We start from the raw sequence: 23,078 nt of genomic DNA, 5'->3' as shown, positions 1-23,078 counted from the left end.
AAATGATGAAGGAATGTAGAAAAGGTTAGGAGTATTATGTAGATGTTTATTATTATACGTATAAATATATGTAGATATCTAATGTATGTATGGTTATATGGCAAGGAATGTATGGTTGTGATAGTTAACACACTTACCTTAAGTGGTAATTGTATGCTATGTGAATGTCTTATGAAAGATATATGAATGATATTAAAAATTTAAAATGATGAAGGAATGTAGAAAAGGTTAGGAGTATTATGTAGATGTTTATTATTATACGTATAAATATATGTAGATATCTAATGTATGTATGGTTATATGGCAAGGAATGTATGGTTGTATGGAAGGTAGGGACCAGACCCTCATAATATCTTAGAGGATAGGGACCAGACCCTCATAATATCTGAGAGGATAGGGACCAGACCCTTATAATATCTGAGATGATAGGGCCAGACCCTTATAATATCTGAGAGGTTATATGGAGAAATGCTCTTTAGAATGTAGAGATAGTTATGTATGTATTAGTAAGTTTAAACAAGAAATAATGAAAGTATGAAAGTAAGAATTAAGGTATATACTTATGTATGTATGAAAGAAAGTAAAGCAGATTAAGTGTGTAATATATGAACATACTGTATGTTGCCTGATTAACTAGAACTCACTCAGCGTAGATGACTTTTAGTATGCATGCAGGCAAACAGGATGAAGGAGCTGGCTTGAGGGGGACACATGGCATGGATTGAGTTGACTAGCATCTAGTGAAGGAAAGTTATGATGTTTTATCTTAAGACAATTTGAATGTTTTAAAAAAGAATGTTATGATTTTGTAAAATATGTTTGATGTTTTTATATTCCGCGAAAAGTTTTAATTAACTATGATATTTAGAACCGTGTTTATGAGTAAATCCAACGCCAAAGTAGGGCATCGGGACCGGGGTCTTACATGTCTAACATGATACAAATGTCTTACTTCTACCCAAAGGTGATGTGTTACATTTATATCTAGCAAAGTTAACCTGTGCATAATTAAAATAATTGTCTCACTTCTGCCCAAAGGTAATGTGTTACAACTGTTTTGCACCCATACTTAAATAAATTTTAATTCTGCCCAAAGATAATTTATTTTTTGTTTAAGTAGAATTTTAAAATAATCTATTAGTTTGATGTTAATAGTATCTCATCCAAATCATCCACTCTAAATCTTAAAATCCAATATGAGTTTTGTTTCATAAAAAGTTTCAATAAACATTTAGCTCTTATCATTTTTGATTATCCTCAAGAAATAATATGGCAATTCTCCTGCTCTTTCCAATAAAAATAATAATATTGAAAATTGGAGCATGACAAATGGTATAAGTCAAACATAATGTCTCTTATGATAATCAAGAACTCATTTAAATAAATGGTATCACTAGACTTATTCTAGATTCAGTTTTTCCTAAGACTAATCAAAATAACTCCTAAGATGCATGCATTCCTTCTAATTTCTAACTACAAGGTTAAATGACATTTGTGAATACATCAAAATGTATAATACCATGATTCATATAACTAAAGGCTCACACATGGAAATAAATACAGTTTTCTAGTACATTACATACTAAACTTTTCACTAGTACAATTTGATGCCTTAAAAATAAACTATAACACTCAGAAGTACCAAAGAAAAATGAGTATATTGATCAACAACATATGTACAAGAAAATAAAGTATTGGCACCTTAAAATAAGACGTTATTCAACACACTACCACTAAAACCTAAAAGAGGATAATTCTAAGGTCCATAGACAAAATACAAGTATTACTTCTTGCTTTAAATTTTCTAAGGAGAAGTGTCACTGCAGAAATATGTCATTTGATTAGGAATTAGCAATAAAACTATCCATAGTTAAAAAGAACAACAAGCTAAAATAGGTAGTAGTATATCAATGAGATTTAAGTCTGCTAATATTAATATTCTAAATAACACATGATATGTTGAGTCTAGTTTTATATATTTCGTTACCATAAATCAACAAATAACTAATATGAGTGTTCGTGACAAATTTAAATATTATGGCTATCAAAATCATAATAAACTGTCTTATAATTACGCTTTATGATACTAACATATTCTGGAGATTATTTAGAATTCAGTATTAATACTTAAGCTACATTATGACAGTTGTAAGATTTGCATAGCCAACATGATGTCGTCCTTACCTTAAACTCTCATATTATTTGTTATCAATATCTTAATAGAAATATTTATAAGATATAACGAGATACTAGTGTACACTTTCACACCTTTTATTATCATGAAAATAAGAAATTAACAAAAGATAAATGGGACCTATAAATTACATCCATTAAAACCAAATTTCATGGAAAACCATGACATGGTTGATGAGGATAACTTTTCATTTAATCTCATTCTCAGTGATTTAAAATCATGCGTTATATGCCCTAAACATTACATGGCTTAAGGAATACGTATGGGTCTACCAGAAGTTATATTCCTCTGATATTCGTGGAACTTATTCCAAACAGGATATTCAGACATAATATTCTTATCAGTTATAAGACTATCTACTTGTGTCTAATCTATCTTCTATGGTCCATAGTTTTAAATAGACCATTCATATATACTTAATATGATTTCTTCTAAATATGTCCATAAGTTTCCTATGACATCTGGACGTTAAGAAAATCAAATCAAGTCTGAGATATGTATGACAGGTTCTCATGTCACGTACATCATTGAAACTTCTCATGTAGCTTACTTAGAGATATCGAAGATCAGTGGGAGCATTAAGTGTCTTATCATAACTTGCAGGATTTGCAAGAGTTGGGGAGTGAAAACTTGATAGCATCTTAATTTACATATCTTGTACAAGACACTACTCCATCACGACACTATGCCATTAACTAGTATATCCTTATAATATAATGTTACCCTTATAAAAGTTTCATTGTTGCACAAATGTGGGAATACGTAGATCTCTTACTAAAATAATCCTCAAACAAGAGAAAATACAACGACTAACGGCGTCATTAACTTGTTTCTCTATTAGAATTTATTGGTCTTTAAAAATTAACCCTACGCATGCAAATTTCCTAAAAGCTTCTAAGGTCAGTGGTGGCAGTAAAAGTTCTTATAATGACTTGCCAGAAGTACAAGAGGCGGGGGGGGGGGGGGGGAGTCATTGAAATTTCACTATGAATTTAACTCTGATTACACGTCTTGTATACCATACTGCACCAACTCTTACACACTTAGAATACAAAAATAGATGACACCCTAACCAAAAGCTAGCCCATAAAACTGAAACTTCTAATAAATCTAATAACCAACTCTGGGGCCATCTAATTACAAAACCTACTAACATTGACGATTATGTAACCTTCTTAACTAAAGTTGAAATGGATGTTGAAAATTTATTGATTCGACCTCTTCTAATTAAAACATTAGCATTAATCAATCTTCTTAATGGAATAAAGTTATTATTACCAAAATTGACTCCATAAGTCAGAATGACATTTGAATTTGGTTGAATCACCTAAGAGTGTTCATAACTGAACTAAATCCTAACACAAACGTTAAGACACTAAGAATCACATTTGATTGTTATAGGTTATATTAAAGAGAGAATAAATCATCAAAGAAACTTCCTACCTATATTATAAAAAATTTCTTTTGAGGATCATTATCGTTCAAGTACCTTAAAATAGTTTAGAGTTACATTAAATGAACGTTAAAACAACTTTCTCTAACAACTGACTTACATATTTACATATTCATAAAACAACCTAAAAGTTCTAAACTGAAGTTCAAAGAACAGTTAGTGTGCAAGTCACTAAAATCCATGTATGGGATAATGTAAACATCATAATGTGATGAAATCTTAATACAATTATTTTCATCAAAGAACCAAGTGGAGTAATGTACCTACCTCAAGATAAGTGGGAGCCACTAAAACAAACTTTTCTTTACATAGATAACATTCTTTGACAAGTATATACTACATAAGTCAAAGAATTGTTCGTACATGCTTTGATATGATAGATCTTAGAGATAGCCCTTACATGATAGATATCATTATATATTGAGATAGACCCAAAGGGACGTTAGTTTTGTTCCATAAGCTTACCTTAGACGCATGTAACAAACTAAATTGTTCTCCTTTAGAGGATAATAGGATAACTGAGATTATTTCCTTATGGTTTATTAAGTAGAAGCCTTATGTAGGTTCAAGTTTATACTCATTCAGATATTACTCAAATTGCAAAACACTAGATATGTCTAGGTTAATGTGAAATGTCTAACAGAGTATTAAAATAAATTTAAAGGAAACAAGATACTATGATTTAAATTGAAGAAGTAAGAACTCAAACTGGTAGATTACTCTAAACTTTGTTTTATTCAAAGATAACATAATGTAATTTGTAGGATATATTCTTATGTCAGCAGATAAATTAATCTCATGGAGGAGTCATAATGAGGTGATAACAACAACCTAATTCATGATGACATAATAGGTTGATTAATTACAATGTAATTGTCAATAAATGTTGTTAAAAATTTATCAGTTGAATCATAAGTTTATTAACTTCATATAAATTATATACTGAAGACTTATTGTGATAAAGTCAGCTACCATATTTTCTCAAACTGTAACAATTCGAGAGGTGTTGCATTAAATTTGACATGTAACAAACTATTCATTTATGAACGAATTGAGGAAACTACATTTTCATATCGAATACATTCATGATATGCTTAAGGATGCTATAACTAAAGATCTATCGCCCATAAGTATTATGAAAGCGTTTATAATCATTACAGGTTTATTGATGACCATGTATAGCATATCGTACTGTGAATAATTAACTATTAATTTTTCCTCACTAGTTTTGATTTTGTATGTCTCTTTTTATGTTCTGCATGCATAATGACATATAGATAAATTACTAAACAAATCAAATATTCTGAAGAGCTTACATCAAAATTTTGATCATAACTAATTAGGTTTTAAATAAGAACTGTGGTATGATTGATGTGCTAAAAGTAGTTATAATATTTATTAACTAAATTACATTAAACTAGACACTAAGTATGTAAGGTCCCGGTTCCGGTGCCCTACTTTGGCGTTGGATTTACTCATAAACACAGTTATATTTATCAGAGTTAATTAAAACTCTCGCGGAATCAATGTTGTAAAAGTAGGATTACAAGGCCGAGTACTTTCCGAGTACTCGCTATAAGGTATGTCGTCGAGGCGAGTTTCTGTAAATCCGCCTAGTTACTAACAATCCGTCAAAGGTGGTCAACCGTAGCAAGAATCACATCGTATCGGTGAACTTGAGCCGATTTTGACTCAAAAAGGTAAAACATAATTCGTATTTCAATAATATTAAAGAACAAACATCATTTTTTTTAATTAATGATGAGTAATTTTTAGAATATTTTATTATTTAAAAACGTATTTCTTTTATTTATATTGATATTTACCTACTTTTTTATAAATATTAGTAAACTTATGATATTCGCCATATATATAATATCCAAAAATTAATTTTATTTATATTTACCATGTACGAGTACTCTCCGAGTACTCCGAGTACACCCAACTCCCCAGTCGGCCGCCTAGAGTCAGACTAGCGACTTTTGCAACCTTGCGCGGAATAATGATAAAGTCAACCATTCGTTACAAACATTCATAACATGTCTTTTAAATATAAAATATAAAACATCATGACAAATCTTCAGATGTCAGCTTCCTTAGTTCCTGCTATGTGTCTCCCTCAAGCTACCTGCTTCAGTCTATTTACATGCGTGGATACTAAAAGTCAGTTACACCGAGTGAGTTCCGGTTAATCAGGCAACATACAATACATTCACATACTTACTCATTCGTATCCAAAGATAAATACTACTTATATGTTTATCTTTCTTTTCTACATACATAAGTATATACCTTCTTTCTTACTTTCATTCTTTACTTCTCTCATTCATTTATATTTTAATACTTACTTTACTTACCTAGATGTTTTAAAGAGCATTACGCCCTACTTTCTCAAGTATTATTAGGGCCCGGTTCTCTTTTCTGCCGCGGATATTATTAGGGTCTGGTTCCCTTTTCTGCCGCGGATATTATTAGGGTTCGGTTCCCTTCTTCCTCAAGTATTATTAGGGCTCGGTTTCCTTCTTCCTTGAGTATTATTAGGGCCCTGTTCCCTTTCTTTCATATAACCATACCATACCTTTCTATATATTCATAATTATAACTTTCATACATACTCTTGATCTTTTCTATAGCATACATACATCATTCATACATCATATATCAAACATTCACATATCATGCACTTACTAATTAAGGTAAGTGTATTAACTAGTCACATTGAGTATGCACACAGCCCCGAAAACATAACAAGAAAATGGGGCTAGAACCTCACCTGGATCCAGTTACGTTCGTAGCCAACAATAATCCCTTTTTTTAATTGTGCACGGCTAAATGTTAAATATATATATATATATATATATATATATATATATATATATATATATATGTTAAGTAACCGTATAATTAACTAAGTTGGTATTTCAGTTAACCAACGTACTTACTAAGTTAGGCTCATTCGTTTAGTTTATACTGATGGGATAGCTTTGTTTTAAATTAGGATATGGGCTTAGTAAACTCGTGGGCTTAGTTAGATAAGGCCCAACAGTCAATATGGCATCTGGGCCCAACTGGGATCCAGGCCCAACTGGGATCCAGGCCCAAAGTCAAAACAGAAACTGAGTAGCCGAGAACTCAAAGGTAGAGAACTCAGCAGAGAACTCGCATTTGATGATTTCAATTTATTTTTCTTTCTTCCTTACACTGCTACATCTACTTATTAAGTGTATTATCATTATCATTATCATTTTGCTATTTTTCTTATCCATATTACTCTCATTATTATTATATCATTAAGATCTAACTCGTTTTTGGTATAAAGTTTGAACCCTTATCGATTTCAAAACCCAGTTTAGCTATAGATCTAGAATACTAAACAAGCCGAACTTAACTAATGAGTTAAATGCATCCGACCCATAATGTTCACATTTTAACATCAAGTTTATATTTTTATTACCCTTAGACCCCGATCTAAGGTTCCACAATTTTTCATAGGTAACCAGTATCTATGAACGATCTTTAGGATAACACGTACCTTAAACAGACCGATCTTTTAGGCTTAACGTTTGTCCTAGTTAAGTTTTGATGATCTCTTGTTGTTTTATATAATAAACAAACTTGATCTTTCTTTGATATGATCCGAAATTATAAAGATGGATTGGTGGTGTAGAGAGTGTTTGGCTTAAGTGTGTGTTTTAATGGTGTAGGCTAAGGTGTAGAATGGATGGAAATGGAAATGATTAGGGTTTAAGGAGTATTTATACTCCCTTAAGCCCATGGACCTAAGGCTCATCTTTCCTTTTTGGTCCATAATTAATTTCATCTAATTAGCCTACTTATCATTCCATCTTTATTATTTTATTATTTCTCTACTAACTCAAGTAAACTTTTCCATCATAAATAAATAATTTATTAGATATTATTCTTAGAAATTTCATGATGTTACAAAGTAATACTCTAGACTCTTTAAATCTCAACTAAACTACTAACTAGCAAGTTAACCGATCGACTCTAGTAAAGCTAAGTAAGTCCGGATATCGAACCCATGAGACTCTTTAAATTATGCATATTAACTAATTAGACTCGATAAACCAACACGACTATTTATTTTTATATTTGTTAAAGGTGGGTTTTGAATTACTAATGTTAAACTTATAAGACAATTAACAAAACACAGGACAATTTAGTTTTACTGACTCAGATGATGATGAAAAACCACCTTGGCTTGAATCCCCTAAGCTTCAGTTATCAATTAATTGGAAAATACTTGTTATGGAACTGGAATCATAAAATAGGCCCTTAAAAGAAAACCCAAACAGGATCCCTGACCCTTCTCAAGAAGACACATATGGGTTTCTATTAAGTTTTAAAACACACCAGTTTTATATATTAAACTCCCTTATTGTTATCTAAATAAGTATGAACGGGTACCTTTATAATGAAATCATACCTTACAGTGCGAAAATCAAAGGTAATTTAATAAACTCAATTAACTCGCTAGACAATGTTAACCAATCAAACCTAGATAGTCTCCTTACGAAGAACTAAATCTAGCAATCTTAACAACAAAGATCTAACAGATAACCTATCACCTTACAGCTCTTTAGGTTAGCAGCGCACTTTTATTCGTTTGACTAATAATATTATTCTTATGATCTTATTCGAACAATCATAAACTAGTCAAGAACACACAGTAAATGACATAACGGAATCTTATTATATGACAGACAATCACCAAGGGAAATGTGGAATAAAAAAACTCATCAATCAAAACCAATCACACATATGTATCAATTAAATAAAATCAAACAGTTGACTGATTCGTAAAAAAAAATAACGAAAAGCATAATCCAAATAAAAATCAAACATCAACGAAGGTTCATCGATAGCCTAGGCAGTCTATAACGTTTTGCCTAGCATCGGAAAATCAAACAAAATAATAATAAAGGGAAACATGGTGAAAAATAGTATAAACGAAAACCCGTAGTTTTCAATCTCGATCGAATAGCACTTCACCGGATGATTTCTTGCCTTCAAAAGATAGTAGAAACGAAATATTAACTTTCAAATCTGGTTTAATATAACTAATTTCAAAACTTGCATTTTAAGTTAATCAAAATTTGATACTTTCTTAATTCATTCAACATTTTAATGAAAATAATACTATCAACTTCTTAAAAAACCAATAGCTACTAGAGTCGACGTATTAAAGAGTTCTTTTGATTTTGTTTAGAACAAAGTGCATCTAATTAGAACCCGCAATCTATCGAAAGGTGCATGTACTTGTAAATATAGGAATGTTTCTCTTTCAGAATGCAGATGGATATATCTTACACGACTTTACGTGAAACAGTGCCACACAAAATTGTTAGGGACAACGAGTTTCAAACGAATATATCCCCATAAAGAAGTTAACAATTATTATAAACTGAGGTTTTATTTCTTGTAATTTATATTGCATAAACTTTGTTTACGTGACTACTTACTTATAGACTAGAGTTACCAATGTTTCTACAATTCTCTATTATTCTTCTTAAAATTATTTTATCATTGTTATTATTATTTTTTTAATTTTAATTCTAATTATCTGGCTGTGAACTTATTTAAAGTAATAATTATTATTATATATAATAACATAGAAGTTTGGTGCCGCAAAATCTTTATTGGGCCATTTTGTGACACCGTATTGGTGGTATTTTTCTTTTTAGTTTCGGTCTGAAATGAACATAACGAAAAAAGACTAAATGTCAATATTGTTTTTGTTCTTTTTTTATTATTTTGTTTTAGTTATGGTATCGTGACGGAAACCGACCGAATTCGTGTAGACTCGCTGGATTTTTTTAGTTCCAGTACCGTAATGAAAACTGGCCGAATGTTGTTTTTCTTCTTTTCTTAGTTCCGGTACCGTAACGAACATGATGAAAACTGACCGAATTCGCGTAGATTCACCGCCTAAATGTCCGGGATCGAGTTTTACCGACCGACGCCGCATCATTGGTCCACCCCAATATTTATAATTTTTTTGTTTATTTTTTGTCTTAGTTCCAAAAGAATAACACACGTAACCAAAACCAATCGAATTTGCGTTGACTTACCACATCAACGCTTGGATTTTACCACCGTCCGGTTTTACCTAAATTGCGCCGGAAAAAACGCTAGTTTAGCATATAAGAGTTCTAGTTTGAATTTGTATCGTCAGCCAAATAAAAATAAGGCCCAACTTGAAATCAGTCCAATATATGATTATAAATTTGGTTAAATTATGATTAATCAGCATTAGTACGCTAGTCAACTTTTGTCTCCGATTTGCTCATCCCACTCCTAACGAGTGTAACTATAAGAGGCGAGCCCCTGATCAGCTCGGTGAGTCCGTGGGACTCTTGACGATAAAACATATCATAAAACTTAAACTTAACAATTATACAACTAAGAATCGATCTATCCATGTGTAACATGCAAATAGCATAAAGTTTGTTCGTATGGAACACGTACTAATCAAGATTACGTGTGCACCTATTTGTTTAAGTGAGAGGTAATTTAAAACCATAAACTTAATTTACTTCACATGTTAAATGTACTATTTGTCTGAGGTTAAGTTAAGTTCACTAACATTCTTTCTTTTCTTTCTAATTAAGTTCCATATATAATCCTTAATATAATATAAACATAAGCATTGTTGTGTCATTTGGCATTTAATTATACTATCATTGTGTCATTTGGCACCTTAAAATTCAATTAGAAAACTATATCTTATCCCACATCACCCCAACTAGAAATCAAAGAGCAAGCAAATAATTGTAAATGTAGTTCATAAAATTTATCATTAGGCAATGCATGAACTATTGTGTACAACTACCCATATTTATAAATATTTAATGTTATACAAACTAGTTTTTATCGGTTCAAAGTAGGTTTTTCCGGTTTGTGCATAACGGACGTTTTTTTTTTGGGTTTATTTTCTTGTATCTGGTCTAGTGACTTTAGCAATTTCAAGTTGGGCCTAGCAGTCTAGTTTCTAAAACACTGTTTTTATCTAAAATGGGTCAAATAGGTTAGATTTTGTTTGTATAAAAACTCAAAATTAATGCACTATTTATTTATAAATAGAAAAAAGTGATTGCAAGTTAACCCGGCCCACCTATTTTGAAACTTATTGAAAATAATGTGCTTTAACGTGGATATAGCATATTACAGTTGATTATATATAAAACGGTTCTTTAATAATCTTATCTTATTGATTAAACCACTTTTGAGATTGTAAATTTTTTTAACACCCTTTGGGGCCGAGTCGTTCTTTAAAATTTAATTTTTAATTTTCTTCCTGTAAAAATACTTGTCTAAACTTTCATTTCAAAAAACACAAGTATCTAATAGATAATTTTTTTCTATTAATATGATTAAACATTAACTCGTATCATTCCATTCAAACTAAACAGATCGAAATTGCCATAATATAAAATGAATCATTTTAAGTTGTTAACGGACTATTGTCACTGTATGTTTTCCATGGTTCTATGTTATTTTAGTCAACTCTAAACTTCATGTTAATGTAATGCGTACTTATAGTTTGGTACTCTTTTCATATTATTTTTGTGATATATATGTGTAAATTTGTACTTTATTAATTTGATTTTGTGTTAGTTTAGGATGAATATATATACATATGTGGATGTTCTATTCGGAACAGGCATATTGGTTTTGCTGTTATATTACATAGTGATTTTTTAAGTTATTATCCAGCGCACACTTAATATAGTATCTAACATCTTACGTGACCAATTCTAAAATTCAGCACATTTTTTGTATTTCATATTGTGTCTTACTTTTTTTCATATATATGTGTAAATTTTTACTTAATTAATTTGATTTTGTGCAATTTTTGGATGAATATATTTGCATATGTGGATGTTCTATGTGGATGTTCTGTTACTTCCAATAGGCGTATTGGTTTTGCAACTTTTGCTGCTAAATTACTTAATGATTTTTGAAGTTATTATGCAGCCGCACACTTGATATAAAATATCTAATTTCTTACTTGACCAATTCTAAAATTTAGAACATTTTTTGTAGTTTTGGGTGTTGCTAAACGTACCCCCTCCTCTTCATTAATGTACCCCTCCTTCAAGTTTTACATTAATACGATTTAAACCTTTATGTTTATTCTTTGTCATTTTGTTATTTTTTATTATCATTATTAATTAAAAAATTATTAAATAGATTTTCTTTTCCTTTTTTGTTTTGCATATTATATATATATTAAATAACAAAAGTTGTTTATGTGATAAAACGCTTTTTAATTTAAAAAGAAAAAAAACATTTTTTATAAGTGTTTTAATACTTTTAGGGTGTGTTTTTCTTTTTACATAACTTTTAGATATCACTTACTTTAAAAAAGAAACACATTTTTTTCATCAATAAAATAGATTAAACAACTTAAGACTTGATCAATAAGTTGGTTCTTTTCTCATGTGACATTAATTTCATGCATTCGAACCTATCAAACTAATATTTAAATGATCTTTTTGTTGGGTGCGAGACATATGATAAATATGAACAAACGTTTTATCGTTTTTATAAAGACGTTATATCATTATTCTAAAAATACATTTTATAATGATAATAAATTTTATTATTATTATTATGATGATAAAGAACAATAAATGTAAAAAGATAAAACAAAAAAAAATAAACTTTATAGTATTTGATTTATTTTAAAGAATGCTTAAATGACTAAAAATATTAAAGGGTAGTAATATGACAAATAAAATTGTTAATGGAACTGAAAGTTTAAAGAATGGAGTATAACAAGTACACAAGTGGGGTTCGTTCAGCATAACCTTTTTTTGTATTTTATATGTTTGAATAAATGTATTTATTCCAACATGTGTTATACATGGATAACTAACCTAGTATTACTAATATACTAGATTATATATTACAATTTTTACTAAGGCAATATTCAGGGTTTTTTTTTTTTTGGTTTTTTTTTAATAAATTAATTTATAATTTCTAGAAATCGTATTATATATATACTTTTTAAATTGTTTTTCTTGTTTAATCAGCTTTCTTTTAACTGCTTATTTGTTATCTATACTATATATAATGTGGCAGTGAAGGGTAAATTAAGACGGTGGTTTCAAGGGAATTACAAATTTTTAAGCATATGGTACAAGTATAAAAAGGATAAAGTGGTATTTTTAACTTAAAAAGTCATATGTATTCCATAATTTTCCAAAACATTTACAATATTTACCCCTTAACTTTTGTAAAATTAAAGAATAGTTACAATTTTAATCCTTCATCTTTTATGCATATATTCTTTATATTTTCACTTTTAACCCAAATTCATCCGCGATTTTTAAACGGTTATAACTTTTTCGTAGGTTAAGATTTTTTTTTAAAAATTGCACTATAAAAACGAGCATTTAATTCTCTTTAATTTGAGTATGATATTGTCATAGTTTTTTTCAGTTAAAAATAACATTTTACGTATATGTATTTGTGGTTCGTTTTTGATGGTTTTAAACTAAACTGTGAGCCAAGCTTTTAATAACGTTTTTGTCGTCGAAAATTAAAACCGGACCGTTGAAAATTTAACTCAACAAAACCAAACCATTAGCAATGGTTAGGTTCCGGTTTCGTTTGTACTTCGATACTAAATTGAGTTTAAAATAAGAATTACTAATCTACCTATACCAATAAACAGTTTCACGGTTTAAAACGGAACACCGAACAGTGAACACCCATAAATCTATTAAGTGATTATCAAAGTTTGTATCCCCCGCTGCATCGCGCGAGCATTCGTCTAGTACTCATTTATGTAAGGCAATAAAAATGTAATTACTTTGATATTATTGGATAAATGAATTAAAACTATATCATTAGAGGGACGTTTGTTAGTTTGTATCAAAGCTTAGTGTCTCGCACCAAATTAATTTCACCTCTAATGTCTTTGAAAATCATTTTATGTTTTTTTTAAAACGGCTGATAAATTACAATATTTTTTTTACAATTATGAAATTGGAATCCTAAGGTGTTTAAAAGATAACAGAAACTCCGAAGAAGGAAATTGGATTACTTAAATACAAACATGTACTCGGTTAACAAAGATTCAATGGAGAAAATATATATGTCAAAAGTCGTAACCACCTTCAACCATTAAGACTATTAAGGGCAATAGATCAAAGTTTGAATTATTAAAATTTATTTTTTTTATTTTTATCTTTTAGAAAAAACGCCAGTTAATAGAAAACTATTTTAGTTATGCAATTCATTTTTGTTTTTTTGGCGATGCATGTTTTCAGTTTTTGTCACTAAATTTGAACCGAATTCATGTGAGAGATTCAAAAAAAATAATTGAATTTGAAACATTTAATTTGCTTTGAAATCGGATTGATTTAAATAAACTAAATTACGATGAAAAAATTAGCAAATTGTGATATATAGTGGAAAGTTAATGTATAAACCAAAAAATTGTACTAAATATGCGAATCAAGTAGTGTCGTTTTTGTATGCAGTATTTTGTATGTAATTTAATTACAATACTTGTATATATAATTACACTATTTAATTTGCATATTAATTTAATTTGTATTTGATTCAAACATGTGATATACAGACACACACACATATAGGAAGGTTAGCATATAATAATTGCTTAACATACGTTAGGTACGCAAGAAAACGCTCAAGGGTAGAAAACCAATTACGCTCAAGAAATCCAAAACCTAAATACACTCAATTTGTAAAATGAAAAACGCTCAACTAAATTCCAAACCCTAATACGCTCAATGCGTAAAATAAAAAATGCTCATGGTTAAAACCAGTTACGCTCCGGTTAAAAAATGATTGGATTAAAGATACATAACTATTTGAATGAATTTGATTAATTTGATCAATTTCAAAGTTTAATTGATCATTTGCTTAAACAAGTGCTAAAACAAATCTGTAAACAAGGGGGAGTGGCATTGCCTTTTTTGGCGAGTTTCCGGACACAAATTGTCGACGCCGGTGATGGTGACGGAGAAGTGTTTATGCCGGCGAGTGGTGGATCGGTGGCGGTAGAGATAGCAATGGCACTGGTGATTCAGTGGCAAAGGGTGTGATTTAGGGTTTAGGGTGTTTTTTAAAATCAAGTATATAGGAAAGTCGCGTACATATTGTATAATAATGGATTATTGTGTTTTATCTTTTCTCATAAATACAAACACATAAAATTTGTTATATAATTATGACGTGTTGAATCAATTCGAATCCCACATTTGAATTTATTTAAAACTAGGATTTTACCCGGCGCATTGCGCCGGACAAATTGGTAAAATCTGGGTGCTAGTACTAGAACTAAAACAAAAGACGGTGACTTTACGTGAATTTGGTCGGTTTCCTTCTCGTTCGTTACGGTACGGGAACAAAATTAAAAAAGAAAATTGGCGTCAGGTTGGTTTTCGTTATGTTCGTTATGGTACCGGAACTTAAAAAAACCAAATGGCATCAAAACCCTAGCATTGTCAGTCCCGGACGTTGATGTAGTGAGTTTACACGAATCCAGTCTGTTTCCGTTACGTAAACAAAAACTGACGTTATGTCGGTTCTCTTTACATTCGTTACGTTACCAGTACTTAAAGAGAAAATCAAAATTGTATGGACAGACAAGTTTGGTGCCGCCACTTGGCTAGCGGCACCAAACTTCTCTTTTTATATTATATAATAATAAAATAATAATACCCGAATTTAGATTTTGATTAAGATAACAACCTGATTCGAAAATTCAAAATCAATGCCGAATTTGTAATTTGTATTCGGTTTTTCTCAAATATTTTTTACCACTAATATAAAGATTTAGAAATGTGTTTTCTGCATGTTATGAAAATGCGTTAATTTCACAATGTCTACACTTATGATTATTTAAAAGGTCTTTAAATATATAATTACGAACAATTATCATACATCAAGAAAAAAATTATCATTATAGTTACTCAAATAGGTTTTAACACACATAATGCACACATTATTGATACAAGTAAGAATAATAAAGGATCTAGACGTAACTTTCATTTGATAGGTGCAGAAGGTGTTGCTATATAAAGAGGGAAGATGCATGCAAGAAAGCATAACTCACAAACATGGGATCAAGAAAAGTGAACGGGTCTATAATGGCTTCACTAGTTGTAGCCATCGTTTACCTAAGCTTCACAATACCAAGCATTGCAGCCTACCATGCAAACTCTCCACCTAAATCATCATCACCACCCAAGTCACAAGCACCAGATCCCTCTCTGACACAACAAAAACTACCTCCATTACCTCCATTAGGACCGTTGCCTCCTTTAGGACCGTTACCGCCACTACCACCAGTACCACCACTACCACCACTACCTCCATTGCCAAAACCACCATCCATTCATGCAAAGACTCCACCGCCACCCAAGTCATCTCCACCACCACCACCACCATCCATCCATGCAAAGACTCCACCGCCTCCTAAGTCATCTCCACCACCACCACCATCATCATCACCACCACCACCATCATCATCACCACCATCGATTCATGGACAGACGCCGCCGCCTCCCAAGTCACCATCACCCCCAAAAGTTCATGCCAAGACGCCATCACCACCTCCTAAGACAACACCGCCATTCCCATCGATTCATGGACAGACACCGCCTCTTCCCAAGTAACCATCACCCCCAAAAATGCATGGCAAGACACCATCACCATCAATGATACATGGACAGACACCACCGCCTCCTAAGTCAACATCACCCCCTAAAATGCATGGCAAGACGCCATCACCATCAACGATAAATGGACAGACACCACCACCTCCTAAGTCACCATCACCCCCAAAAATGCATGGCAAGACGCCATCACCATCAACGATCCATGGACAGACACCACCACCTCCTAAGTCACCATCACCCCTAAAAAATGCATGGTAATTAAGAGTCCACCACCACCATCATCATCCTAAGTTTTACATGCTCGGTCCACCTCATGTTCACTACAACTAAAAATCCACTAGTTTCCTCTTTAGTTATATACATGATAATAAATGTCGGAATATGTTATGTTTTAATGATATCGCCTTAAAGTTTGAATGAAGAAGAATAAAAAATTAAGAATTAAATATGCCTTTTGCGTTTAGTAAGTTATGTTATCCGTTCTCTTAAAAGCTAAAATATATGATTGATATATATATACATATATGTGTGTGATTGTGTGAAACACACTTACATGTTACATTTCTCGAAAAAGTCATTACTTCGCATCATTATAATGTTCGTTTTTTAAGTGTGCGATCAAAGAGTTTTAAAAGAATGAGATTTCTTTTTCTTAAAAAAAAATAAAAATTAGTTATATATAAACGAACTAACCTTTAATAAAGTTATAAAAATATAGAGTTACATAGGAGAAGATCACAATGTAATCAAATTAACAAGTGGTTAAGCATCCAAACATCGATGGATCTATGAATGTTAAGAACCTTAATTACCCCGAGCTTGATCAATAATCAAAATATTGTTGAAAGTTGTTATGAATGGCTGAAAAGAGTCTCGAAGCCAAACCAAGTTCAGAATATTGTTGAAGGAGTAATTGTTCTCACAAAACTCTCTAAAAGAAAGTGACACCTACCCGATCGTTTGCAATCCATTTCTGCCATTTTGGACTAACCATTGCTAGATGAAGTTGTAGGAACCGAATTCGTGAATTGAGTAAATAAACAGAAAATTAACAAACAGTTTTATTACTCATACAATACAATACAAGAATCTGAAATACAATACAGAATCAAAGAAATAAACCAAATACAATACGGAAAAAAAAATATAAACGGTTTAGCTGAGGATCGTGTTGAACACGGGGCCCTTAAAACAATATTTTGAGTCTCCCAAGAGAACTCGTTGTTTCCCAGGGTATAACAGCCGGAGCAGTAGTACTGCCGGAGTTAACCGTAAACCTGAAAAAGGTTCGAATAAAAGAAACCAGAAATGTAGAAGAAGAAGAAGTTGGAAAAACCTTGCAACAATGCTTGTGTTGTGTGTAAGGTTTGGTGTGTGTTGCAACTTAGTTTACCTCTCTGTTTATACAGGAAAAACAAGGCACAAGTTTTTCATCCCACCAATATGGGATACACCACTATAGTATTTTCTTTCAAATACACACAATCACACATCGATATCTCATTCATCAATGTCTATTAGTGTGCATTTGTTGTGTCATAACAACCTACTAATGCACACATAACAAAATTTCCAACAATCCCCCACATGAATGGAAATCGATTCTTCGAAGTAAGTTTCAGCAGTTGAGTATTGCCGGATAGGTAGGTGTTACCCTTTGAACCTTTCGTTGTGAAGCATACTTAGCCTCCTAGCGGTTTGTAGTCGCGATGACTTTGAACAGACCCCCATTTGTGTAGAAGACAATATGCCTTCACACAACACTCTCCCTGGTTTGGTCAACCCCTCATTCTTGTGTCCGTTATGGTCATGGATCACGGTCCTGGTTCTGCGAGAGCTCTAGGAAATTGCACCTCCCCACAATTCCATTCGAAGCGACCACACTTCTCTCTAACATAGGTGATTCCCATGAATCATTAAAAGCATCATGGTTATTTCACTTAACCTTAGTATGCTTAACATCTCCCAAATGTCACTGGTTTTAGGGTACTCCCTTAGGAGAAAGGACTAGGAAGTTCAAGACTCCCTTTGGTTTTGGGGTACTCCCCCACAGTGACTGCCTCTGGTCATATGATTAAGTTTGCCTATTGAACTTAGCTCTTGGGATCTCCAGTATGCTAAGTTAGGTTTCCCTCATACTTCCTTTATCGCGGGCTTTAGTCCCATTCCTCTCGACAACTTATAAAATTTATCCGTGCTTAAGCCTTTTGTTAACGGGTCTGTAATGTTATCTTCTGACCTCACATGGTCAATCGTGATAACACCCGTTGATAGTAGTTGTCGTATCGTGTTGTGTCTACGTCTCATATGCCTTGATTTGCCATTATACATTGAACGTTGAATTCTACCAATTGCAGACTCACTGTCACAGTGTATGCAAATTGCCGACAACGGTTTTGGCCATTGTAGAATGTCTTCCACGAATTGACGTAACCATTATGCCTCTTCCCCAGATTTGTCTAAGGCAATGAATTCAGACTCCATTGTGGATCTAGCAATTACAGTTTGTTTGGATGATTTCCAAGATATTGTTGCCCCACCAAGTAGGAACACGTACCCACTTGTTGATTTGGAATCTTTCATATCCGAAATCCAGTTTGCATCAGTATACCCTTCGATCACAGCTGGATGGTTGGTATAATGCAAACCATAGTCTCTTGTGTATCTTATGTACCTAAGCACCCTTATAATAGCTTTCCAATGTTGAACACTTGGATTGCTAGTATATCTACTTAGCCTACTCACCGCGTATGCTAAATCGGGTCTCGTACATGTCATGAGATACATTAGACTTCCAATGATTCTTGAATACTCTAATTGAGCAACCGGCTCAACTCTGTTTTTACATAGATGTAGAGTAGTGTCAACAGGAGAACGAGCCACTCGCTTGTCTTCCTTGTTGAATTTTTCAAGAATCTTGTCGACATAGTGTGCTTGACTCAAAGTAAGACCTTCTTTGGTTTTAATGATTTTTATTCCAAGAATAGTATCAACTAAACCCATGTCTTTCATGTCAAATCGTGCCTTTAACATGTCTTTTGTAGATTGAACCATTTTATCAGTACTCCCAATGATAAGCATGTCATCCACATAAAGGCATAAAATAACATAACCTCCATTTGTGTTTTTAACATAAACACATTTATCACACTCATTAATTTTGAAACCATTGCTAATCATGACTTGGTCTTTTGGTGCCATTGTTTTGGAGCTTGCTTCAAGCCATACAAAGACTTGGTGAGTTTGCATACTTTGCCCTTTTGACCAGGGGCGGAGAAACCTTCAGGTTGCTCCATGTATATCTCTTCTTCCAAATCACCATTTAGAAAAGCCATTTTTACATCCATTTGGTGCACTTCCAAACTTCGTAAAGACGCGATTGCAAGCACCAACCTTATAGAGGTTATACGTGTTACAGGTGAGTAAGTATCAAAATAGTCTAGACCTTCCTTTTGTCTAAAACCTTTGATCACTAGCCTCGCCTTGTATTTATCAATACTTCAATCGGCTTTCATCTTCTTTTTGAATATCCAACGATATCCAAGTGGTTTGCAACCAACTGGAAGATCTACCAATTCCCAAGTATGATTTGTAAGATCGAATCAATTTCATTCTTGATTGATTCTATCCATTGAGGTCCTTTAGGTGAGGTCACCGCTTCATGGTAGGTATTAGTTTCACCTTCAACCATAAAGCTTACGAAGTCAGGACCAAAGGATTTTGCAACCTTTTGTCTTTTGCTTCGTCTTAAATCACCATCCTCAGTCTCGGGCCGTTCATGTGTTCCTTCATGAACCAAGTCGTCATTTTGTGTTGACGAGCTTGCACCTACATCATTCGCTAGTGATGATGAGGCCTCATGTGTGTGTCCTAACTTGGGAAACACATGCTCAAAATACGAGACAGTATTGGGGCTCGCCTCCATGAAAGTGTTTACGTGTACATTTGGATTTTTGGATTCATGTACCAAAAACCGATGTGCCTACTATTGTGAGCATATCCAATGAAAATGCAATCAACAGTTTTGGGACTAATCTTAAGAGCTTTAGGAGGTGGTACGATGACTTTAGCTAGGCACCCCCACACTTTCATGTATTTGTACGAATGTTCTCTTCCCTTCCATAATTTATAAGGAGTCTCGTCCCTATTCTTGAGAGGTATCTTATTTAAAAGATAATTTTCCGTTAAAATGGCATCCCCCCACATGTCATGGCTCACCCCAGAACTAACCAACATGGCATTCATCATCTCTTTCAATGTACGGTTCTTTCGTTCCGCCATGCCATTTGATTGTGGAGAATAAGGAGGGGTTAATTCATGTATTATGCCACTTTGTGCGCATAAATCCGCAAATGGTGAAACGTATTCACCTCCTCGATCGTTTCTCACACGTTTAATTTTCTTGTTAAGTTGTAACTCAACTTCATTTTTAAACAAGATAAATTTTTCTATTGCTTCATCTTTACTTTTAAGTAAATATACATAGCAATATTTTGAGCAATCATCAATAAACGTGATGAAATATTTGTTTCCCCCTCTTGTTGGGCACATTTTTAAATTGCACACATCGGTGTGAATTAAATCAAGTGTATCGGTTATTCTTTCAACCGATTTGAAGGATGATCTTGTAAGTTTGGATTCAACACATGATTCGCATTTCGAGTTTGTATCAATGTGGAATGTTGGTATGCTTTTTAATTTAATTAAACGACGAAGTGAATTGAAATTTACATGTCCTAATCTGCCATGCCAAACATTTGAATTTAAAGACTCAATAATATAAGCAGAAGTAGATGCCTTATTCATTTCATTTCCAATCACGGTTACATCAAGTTTAAACATACCATTGATGGCATAGCCCTTACCAACATACATTCCACGCTTAGTCAAGACAAACTTGTCCGACTCAAACACTAAACGAAAACCAAACTTATTAAGCAACCAACCCGAAACCAAATTCTTACGAATTTCGGGCACATACAAACTGTTGCTCAAAGTAAGCTCTTTTCCCGAAGTCATCTTCAAGATCACATTCCCTTCACCCTTGATGTCGGCCGTTGCTTGATTCCCCTTAAACAACTTAGCATCACTAGCAGCCTCCTTAAAGGTGCTAAAGAGGGTCTTGTCACCACACACATGACGGGTCGCACCCGTATCAATGAACCATCCTTGCGGTTTGTCCCCAACAAGATTGATTTCTTCAATCATTGCCGAGAGCTCAGTGATCATTGCCACCAACGGTTCACCATTTTCATCCACCATATGCGCACGCTCACGCTTAGGCTTCTTGCATTGGTTCACACGATGGCCATTCTCATTACAATTGTAACAAACATCTTGGAAGTTTGAAGATTGATGTTTCTTTTTCACAACCTCCTTCTTCGGTCCAAGGTTCACCTTTCCCTTTCCCTTATTCATTTTACCCTTACCCTTATGCCCCCCTTAGAAGATTGTCCAAGTTCAACCATGTTGGCCTTAGCCATTGGCTCCACACGAGCTGATTGTTGAGCCGTTTTATTGTCTTCCTCAATTCGAAGACTAAAAATTAATTCATCAATAGTCATCTCCTTTCGTTTGTGCTTAAGATAATTATTAAACTCAACCCAACTAGGAGGCAACTTTTCAATTATGGCTGCAACTTGGAACATTTCACTAAGTGTCATACCCTCGACATGAATTTCATGAAGCATAACTTGTAGTTCTTGGACTTGGGTGATCATAGTCTTGGAGTCAACCATTTTAAAGTCCAAAAAACGGGCCACAACAAATTTCATTGTTCCCGCATCTTCGGTTTTATACTTCTTGTCTAAAGACTCCCATAGTTCTTTGGCAGTCTTTATCCCACAATAGACGTTATACAATGGATCCGCCATTCCATTGAGCACGTAATTGCGACATAGAAATTCAGAATGTTTCCAAGCGTCCAAAGCACTCACACTTTGGGCATCATCTTGGGCAGTGGGTATGGGGGCTGTTTTCTCCAAGAACTGTGCTAAGTTCAAGGTTGTCAAGTAGAAAAACATTTTCTGCTGCCACCTCTTAAAGTGGACACCCGTGAACTTTTTGGGTTTTTCAGCATGGTTAGCCATTGTGGTCGTTCCCACATTGGCTGGGGTGGTCAAATGGACAGCAGGGGTAGCATTAGAAGTGTTTTGGGTTGGTCATGTCATTATTTCACACAGAAAACAGACCAAGTTAGTAACTTAGAAAAAGAATTCAGAAAATTCTGAAATTTGCCAGATAAATTTATCCCGTGCGAGATAGCTTTATCTTGTGCGAGATAACAAAACCAGCCCAAAAAAGGAGTCTTTTCTGATTCAGAATGCTAAACCAAGAACGAATCTGTCTAAGTCCAACTTTAAAGATCCAATTCTTGATTCTGAGACCAAAACAGAAAAGAAAAACTGTTTTTAAAACATATACTATTTTGAAACAAAACTGGTTTGGATCAAAATAGAATAGTTTCTGAAAATTTAAACAAAGTTTTCACGATAAGCTATCTCGTGCTAGATAGCCAAAAACAGCCCAAAAAGGAGCATTTTCTGATTTCAGAATGTTAAACCAAGAACGGATCTTTCTAAGTCCAACTTTGAAGATCCAATTCTTGATTCTGAGACCAAAATAGAAAAGAAAAAACTGATTTTAAAACATATAATATTTTGAAACAAAACTGGTTTGGATCAAAACAGAATAGTTTCTGAAAATTTAAACAAAGTTTTCACGAAACGGTTTTAAAAATATTGTTTTAAGA

General features: G+C 33.0%; 1 protein-coding gene across 1 annotated transcript; it reads right to left on the bottom strand.

Annotated features, from left to right (window-relative positions):
- Positions 1–21,741: 21,741 nt before the first annotated feature.
- On the bottom strand, positions 21,742–22,416 carry LOC143588995 (uncharacterized). The gene has a single exon (XM_077069864.1). It carries the CDS (start codon positions 22,414–22,416, stop codon positions 21,742–21,744), a length of 675 nt encoding a protein of 224 aa, XP_076925979.1.
- Between the last annotated feature and the right edge of the window lie 662 nt (positions 22,417–23,078).

This window comes from Bidens hawaiensis, unplaced genomic scaffold, assembly GCF_021521415.1.
Source record: "Bidens hawaiensis isolate Kalapana, Puna unplaced genomic scaffold, B.hawaiensis_p1.1 tig00037133_1, whole genome shotgun sequence".
NCBI lineage: Eukaryota > Viridiplantae > Streptophyta > Magnoliopsida > Asterales > Asteraceae > Bidens > Bidens hawaiensis.
Note: the sequence above shows the minus strand (reverse complement) of the source record. Positions and strands in the feature narration are given on the sequence as shown.